This window comes from Pecten maximus, chromosome 1, assembly GCF_902652985.1.
Source record: "Pecten maximus chromosome 1, xPecMax1.1, whole genome shotgun sequence".
Taxonomy (NCBI): Eukaryota; Metazoa; Mollusca; class Bivalvia; order Pectinida; family Pectinidae; genus Pecten; species Pecten maximus.
Genome location: NC_047015.1, coordinates 47,079,331 through 47,087,608, shown reverse-complemented (window position 1 = coordinate 47,087,608; position 8,278 = coordinate 47,079,331). Strand labels below are relative to the sequence as shown.

At 35.6% G+C, this 8,278-nt stretch overlaps 1 protein-coding gene across 1 annotated transcript; it reads left to right on the top strand.

Moving 5' to 3' along the window:
• Positions 1 to 72: 72 nt before the first annotated feature.
• Positions 73 to 7,978, top strand: LOC117335749 (pre-mRNA-splicing factor RBM22-like). Its single transcript, XM_033895931.1, has 9 exons — positions 73 to 165; positions 2,380 to 2,433; positions 2,783 to 2,945; positions 3,206 to 3,306; positions 4,057 to 4,229; positions 5,077 to 5,277; positions 5,716 to 5,963; positions 6,264 to 6,434; positions 6,756 to 7,978. Exons 1-9 carry the CDS (start codon positions 112 to 114, stop codon positions 6,896 to 6,898), a joined length of 1,308 nt encoding a protein of 435 aa, XP_033751822.1. The 5' UTR covers positions 73 to 111; the 3' UTR covers positions 6,899 to 7,978.
• The last annotated feature ends 300 nt before the right edge of the window (positions 7,979 to 8,278 follow it).

Here is an 8,278-nt window from a genome sequence, read left to right as displayed (position 1 = left end):
TTTCATCATTACATACCAATATATTTTTTTTATCTTATCGTTAATGAAAAACATATAATTAATTTCGTTTCGTTTAGAAAAAAAAGAAACAACCAAGCACCGAGTTTCAAGATGGCGGCTTCTAAAGGAGCGAATACGTACAATCGTCAAAATTGGGAAGAGTCTGTAAGTTTATATATTTTTTGTTTTTCTTGTAAGCTTTCTGTTTATAACCATTTCGTTTTCATGCATGTTTTGATAAAGGACAGTGAACTAAGGGAGGTCAACATTGATATCTCGGTTTCTGAGCCTCGCAATATGACCAAGGCCGTTTTCGTTTTGACCAAAACAGTTGCGAGTTGGACCGGTTTTGTTCGTTTATGAAATGAAGACGGACCTGGTGATTTTATATTGTTTTCGGATGAGCCTTGAAAAAGACTTCCAGGGTCTGTATCAATATTTGCATGTCCGTCAAGATATATGTTCGAAATAATATGAATGAAGTGTAGGGCAGTGAGCAATGCCACGAGAGGATGTCACCTCGACTCGCGTTGATCATCAGTTCTGATTGGAATGTCAAATGGTTTCAACCGGTGACACCCAGTCATGTACTGCCGCCACCACACCCAGGTTCAATTTGCCAATGGCATAGACGTGAAATGATGACTACAAGAGTATAGTAAATTTAAAAAGTTTATTAAGATAAAGATGATATATGAAATATGTACAATGAAGTATCTAGCTGTGGAGGCCTATATGAAATATGTACAATGAAGTAGCTAGCTGTGGAGGCCTAGTAAATTTAACAAGTTTATTAAGATAAAGATGATATATGAAATATGTACAATGAAGTAGCTAGCTGTGGAGGCCTAATCCATATCCAATAGGGCATGTGCCCATTATCACCAGAAATATATACAAATGTAAATGAACAACAGAGTTTAAACAACTAAAACTAAACACTGATGTTTACATAATACTTAGGAATGATAATTCTATCTTATGGCAATAACTGGTGTGCCCTGGATAAAATTACTAAAAAATATAGCTACAGGTATGCTAACATAAAGTCCACCCCCTGTATAAAGTTGTCTACCTTGCATTGTCTCAGCAAGGGCAGACGTGTATGTATAAAAACCACCCAACCTCCCAAACTACAACAACAACCCTACATATGAATGAAAGTACTATAGCATACTGAAACTGTCAACAGACTACAACGTTTTTACAAGTGATGCTGGCTAGTATGATTTAACCAGAGTAATATCAGAAAGATAAAAAGTGTACATTAATTTGAACTAAACAACTGCAACAACAAGAGTATGATATCTTGTACAAACACAACCATATTTCATTAATATAATAAATAGATAAAATTTTATGATAAAAAAATTGCAGTAACTACTGCAGTTAATAGTCTGTATATATACGTATACTCACTTAGAAAATACAGAAGATATTGAATCGTTTTCCGTAAAATATCACATATTTCACCGACACCAATTAGCTTACATGTATATATATATATTCTGTCTTGTAAGTAAGATAGGTGGGATATTCTATTTAAATTTAATCTATTATTTACTTTATTTTTACGATGAAAAACTCTACGAATATATGCGCTGGGAAAGTGCGTGAATCAGTGGCATAATCTTTGGCGTTTAATTCTTATGACGTCACTTTGAAATTTCAGCCAATATGCATATGTATTGTATGAATGTTATTTTACCCATATGAAATGTGAACAATTTGTTATATTTGAATTTAATACTTCCAATTCTGCCCAATTTACCAGACAATGCAAGCTAAGGGACCCATTAATTTGTAGCATTATATTTCACTGATCAGCTCGGGACAAGACATGTGTGGATATAAGACTACCTTACTTATCACACCTATAACTATAGTCACATGTTCCAGCAAATCCTACACAAGATGTCAAGAAGCTGCCTTATATCTGAAGTGCTTGTCTCCATTCTTGAAAAAAAAACTGAGATGATTCAGCCCATCCAATAGACCCTTGAGAGTATGTTTTGGACTCCAGAAAAAATTAGATCCAACTCTTGGGTTTGAAAACACAGGTCTATTTTGACATATGTGTGTTTTGACCCATCCAATTTCTGGGAAATAGTGATTTTACTTCTGAAATTGCTGAAACTAGTCTAGCAACTTTCTCAGAATTGAGACAGGGTTAGGATATGTAATGTAGTCATGAAACCCAAAGCTGCTAAAACTTTTGTCTGGCCCTGAAATAAAATATCACCATCTTCAAAAATGTTAATTGTTGATTCTGTCAGTACTTGTCATGTAGAATATGTGCAGTATATATTCATATAATTTAACCAACTGTCCATTGAAATCCTATGTTTATATTACCGGGTAGTTTATTCTCTATTTTAGGATTTCCCAATTTTATGCCAGACATGTCTTGGAGACAACCCATACATACGAATGGTAAGTTTGTAACACTTATAATTGATAGAAAATCATCTTCAGAAAAAATAAGTATGTAATATAATGATTATGTTTTTTATATAAAACCACATGTATTGCTTTCTATTATATTATATAATCATTCATCCAATACTGAAAGAGTTCATGAGCGATAATTTGTTATACTCAGAAATTGGATTTTCTGTATAGATCAGAATTGACTTAAATTGACACAAGTACATGAAAACTAACATTATAATGAGATGTTTCTGAATACTCTGAATGGATAGAAGATGTGTATCCATAGTGGTCTGTATGATATGTTATGTAGTACATGTATACATTATGTATTTACATGGATTACTTTCAGATGAAGGAGAAGTATGGAAAGGAGTGTAAAATCTGTGCACGTCCTTTCACAGTATTCAGATGGTGTCCTGGTGCACGTATGAGGTTCAAGAAGACAGAAGTTTGTCAAACATGTTCAAAGATCAAGAATGTCTGTCAAACATGTCTCTTAGATCTGGAATATGGTAATAAAGTTTCCAAGATATTTCTTAACAAATACTTTTTTCAATTTGAGGAATTTTTCTATAGATTTAGAATTCAAGAATGGTTAAATTATCTTTTTAAGGAATTTTTATGAAATGCACAATTTATTGGTTGAAATCAATAAACTGTGTTTGTAATCTTTAATTTGTGTGTAGGATCCGATTCACTGGGCTCATTCTTTATCAATATAGAGTTACATGTCTTTCATAGAAATCGTTTAATCACTCAATTCTGTCCACAGGCTTACCTGTACAGGTGAGGGATGCAGCGTTGAAGATCCAGGACAACATGCCAAAGTCTGATGTAAACAAAGAATTCTACACACAGAACATGGAGAATGAGGTTTGTACAAAATGTTGAACATCAAAAGAATAAAAATGAAATATTATGCATTTATGGCCCTGGATGCAGGGTAATATGAAGGTTTGTTTACCCGAAGGCATCATATTTCCCAAGGGCTTGCCTGCATCCAGGGCCATAAATTGTTTATTATACCGAAAAATAATCAGTAATGATGATACTCAAACATAAACTGAAGTCTTGTTTTGCATAATTTTATCTATTTCTGCTTCGACTGCATGAAAACGTTTGCGTTTCTGTTTGTCTGCCATTTGTAAATAACTGGAAGGGAGACAACTCCTCGCAACAGAATGTGGGGGTCGCCATGGGGGCACGCGGTCCAGGGAGATATGATATTTGTCTCCCTGGCTCACGCACCTCAGGGAGATATGATGTTTTGTCCCCCTTCCACGTGATGCGTTTCGGCTAATCACAGGCACTGTTATAAACATGAGGTATAATAATACTTTTTCTCGTATACTTGAATTAAGATAGAATAAGATGTAGGTGAATGGAGATCATCTTGTCTCATTATGTTATATTTAATTACCAAGTTTATGTTTTAGTATACATATATATATTGCCATGGTAATTTGCAGACTACAATATGTGTATATCAAAATTTTGATCTGTGTGATTAGTATATTCTGCATTCTATCATGACATATGGTAGCGTAAAAATCAATACTTTTCATAAACATAAGATCCATGAAAAAAAGACTAACTTGTAGTTGATAATATGATTTTTTTTAGATTGCCAATAGCGATGGCACTGTTGCACCAGGACAGTTAGGGAAAGCCCAGACACCTAGTGACATGTTACTGAAACTGGCACGCACAACACCATACTACAAACGGAATAGACCCCACATCTGCTCCTTCTGGGTTAAAGGGGAGTGTAAGAGAGGAGAGGAGTGTCCCTACAGGTAAGGCTTCACACCTTACAAAGCTTTGGTTTGTTTTTGTTTAACGTCCTATTAACAGCCAGGGTCATTTAAGGACGTGCTAGGTTTTGGAGGTGAAGGAAAGCCGGAGTACCCGGAGAAAAACCACCGGCCTACGGTCAGTACCTGGCAACTGCCCCACGTAGGTTTCGAACTCGCAACCCAGTGGTGGAGGGCTAGTGTTAAAGTGTCGGTACACCTTAACCACTCTGCCACCGCGGCCCCTTACAAAGCTAATAGGCTTCACATTTAGACACAGCAATACAGCTTTGTAATTGTGTGTGATACAATGCAGCACAGCATGTTACTGTATTTGCAGAACGCTGTTATATTAGATGATCTTAGATTCATGCATTGCTTAAAATAGGACAAATTACAGGGCTTTTTGTCACTGATGTGGGAAGGGGCCTTTTTGTGAATTTGGAAAGATTATTTCAGGAGTGAACTGCAGTTTTTGGGAATTTTGCTTAAATATGAAATAATTTCAATTGGGAATGGGGCCCATTAACGACCCCAAATACCCCCAGAAAAAGCCCTGAAATATTATGGTTCATTCAGCTTCCTTGTGATCTGGTACATGAATTGATATTTTCTGTACTATTAACATGATAATTGAATCACATCCTTATGATATCCACTTTGTGTGAACTCTCTACAAATATTTATCAATCTACATACTCCACAAAGCAAAAGATATGATTTTAATGCATAACAGGGGTTATATGATTCTATCTATCATCAACATATAAGTAAATTGATGTTACCCCACAGATATGACAAATGACCAGATCCTGATGATTTTAAAACATCTAATGATATTTTTCCACAGACATGACAAACCAACAGATCCTGATGACCCTTTGGCAGATCAAAACATCAAGGACAGATTTTACGGGATGAATGACCCAGTGGCAGACAAACTGATGAACCGCTACAGTAATATGCCAAAGTTAGATGCCCCAGAGGACAAATCAATCACTACACTGTATGTTGGGAATCTCGGGGACAAAATAGGAGAAACTGAACTCAGGTTTGTAAATCACAATGATAAAATAAATTCAATTGCCCCCCTTGTATCATAGAAGATATCCCATTGATACTTCTGAATCTGTCAAATGATAGTTCAATCTTGAAATGTTAAATAATGTTTTAAAACGTTCCTAGAACTCCTCTAGTGCTTCAAAGTGGTATTATTGGTTTGTTTAGCTGCCAATCCATGTATTGTATTATTGGGTCATATCTCATATCCTTTGTCTACTACAATTGTCCAACTCTGTATATCAGTGTTAAACTTTGGGGATAACAATATGGCATGATAGAATTTGGTCCTTCACAGAGTTTGTTGTTCTGTAGTAACGAGTTCTGTCCCTTCGTCCAGTTTCTCTAGAGTAGCAGAGCTACCAGATGTATGCAATGTTTTTGTTAAAACAATGGCTGTTTAATCATTTTACAAACTCTACCATTATAGAGACCACTTCTACCAGTTTGGAGAAATCCGATCGATTAACATCGCCAGTAAGCAGCAGTGTGCGTTTGTACAGTTTACAACACGACAGGCAGCTGAGAATGCCACAGAGAAGTCTTTTAATAAATTGATCATGGGTGGGAGACGTCTTAACATCAAGTGGGGTAAATCTCAAGCCCAGCTTGGTGTCACAAAGAAAGATGGAGAGGATTCAGAAAAAGCTCTTGAGCCAGTTCCTGGTCTTCCAGGGGGTATGTATTCCATCTAGAGTTTTTGTATCCGTTAACAAAAGATTTAATCAGGATAAAATCTTGAAGATAAACATTACATATGAAAGTCAGAGTATTTTAGAAATGCGGTCAAGATATGTACATACGAAACTATTATAACAAAACAAAAACAATTTCTTTCTTAATCCAACTTACTAAATTAAATGTTGTTGATATTGACTTTTAGTAATTTTGCAATACACATACTGATGTTTACATAGATTAAGGTAGTTATCGTCACATAAATATTGTCATTGAATGGTAATCGTTATCTGCTTGCAGCCTTGCCTCCACCACCGGAAGAAATTGCAAATAATTTCTTCAATCTACCCAATGCCCCCAACCACCACCTTCCCATGCCACCTGGTCCCCCAAGAGGAATGCCACCTCGTCTAATTCCCCCAGGTGCTCACATGATGCCATTTGGAATGTTCAGAGGACCTCCTCCTCCAGGTATGTATCAAAATATGCTCCAAAAAATTTGATATTGTAAAATCTTGAATTATGTTCAAAATTTCAGAAAGATTTCAAATCATTCCTTAACACTTGAAATAAAATTTCATTCATCAGTGGACTCCTTATGTTTTGTGAAATGTTTTGGACAAGTCTAGCAAATGTGCCATTTCCAAAATTTTTGAGGAGTTCAATACTAAGAGATATAGTGGGCACTCATGTCCCAAAAATCACTGAGGGTGATACTTAAAAAAGTAAATACTTAAAATTTTACTCATATGAAAATATTTCGCTCTAATGAAAATAATCCCACTTTTGTAGGTGTGAGGTTACCTCCCCCTCCCCCAGGGATGATGCCTATGCGCCCGCCCCCCAGGGTGATGATGGGCACCAACATGCCAGTTCATTACCCCTCGCAAGACCCAACAAGGATGGGTGCAGTCGCCACAAGTAGCAAGTCATAATTGTGTCAGATCATCATTCCCGGTGTTCTCTTAACGTCATTGTAATACTGTGAAATACATGGAATGGAATACAGTTTGATGGACAAAGTGGTGAGGGGTACTGGTCTGCAATAAAGTTCCGAGTATATCATTGGTGACATTATTTGTCAGTTATTTCATTGGAGACATCTTGTCACTTGGGACTCTGCCATTGGAACACAGGATGTAGAGCATTTGGTATAACACCAACAGAAACAAAATATGTCAAAAAGGATGCAAGAGGCATAGCCTTTCAGCAATGGCACACTTTTTGACAGGGGACACAATTGGCAGGGAGGTGGGGGGGTGTCAGTGGGGACACAATATGTCATTTATGTAGCAACGCGAAGAATAGTTTACAGGAATACAACTGGCTCGAGGAACAATGGCGAGTACAGAGTACAATGGATCTAAATAGAAGTTTTTAGATGTTACTAAAAATGGAAACAAATGCAAGTTATATAAATATTGATACCACAAGAGGGAGAGTCTGGGTGAAGTATGTAGATACATATATAATACATTACTTATGACATACAAAATAAACAGTGGTAGGAAATTTATATAGGTGTTGCTACCTATTCTTGGTGACAGGATTCCACTTGAAACACACTTTGCCACTTCCTTTGGTCTTTTAATGAATTTTACACAAACCATCTGTTTTACATTTGGTTTTTTAAAATAATATTTAAGGAAATACTTGGGTCTTTCAATGTTTCTCATGTGCAGATTGCTATTTTACCTTCATCTAGATACATTTGTATAATCTTTATGTAATTTAGTAACTGAGAGATCTGATGTAAAATGATATCACAGTTGTGTTTTGCATGAAAATTGTAAATCTTTCAGTGGAATGTATAAACAATAATAAGCTTACGACTTTCTTGTGAAACATTGTTGTACAGAAAAATAAATATTTGTAGGAAAATAATGAGAGATTGTGCATTGAATCTTGAAGAGTGGAATGATGTCGGTATAAAACATGTAGGGTTGGATTCGTGACTGGTCAAGTCTTACATTGTGAATGATTTGTGTGAATGAATAAAGAGAAAAAGAGCTCAATTATTATATTGTAGTTTTCATTTCAAAATACATTTCCAGGAAGTTTAAAAGATTGATGATAAACTAGCAACTGATGAAAATCGTAAATGGTTCAATAGAATCAACTGTGGTATTGTACCAAAGAAAACATTACATATCAACCCACATTTTCTTTTAAGAATTTAATCCTGCAATGTACTTAAAGAGTACTTTTTACAAAAATGGGAAGATGATAAATTTAACTCTTTAAAAAAATGCAGTTTTGAAAAATATCTGGATATACTAAATGATAATGAAAGAACGCTGCTCTGTAAATTTAGA

What these genes read in the sequence shown, in the direction of transcription:
- LOC117335749 (XM_033895931.1), top strand. Translation starts at nt 112, where the DNA reads ATGGCGGCTTCTAAAGGAGCGAATACGTACAATCGTCAAAATTGGGAA. An exon ending in CACAGAACATGGAGAATGAG is followed by an intron (nt 3,307 to 4,056) that starts GTTTGTACAAAA and finishes GATTTTTTTTAG; the next exon opens with ATTGCCAATAGCGATGGCAC. An exon ending in GGAGAGGAGTGTCCCTACAG is followed by an intron (nt 4,230 to 5,076) that starts GTAAGGCTTCAC and finishes ATTTTTCCACAG; the next exon opens with ACATGACAAACCAACAGATC.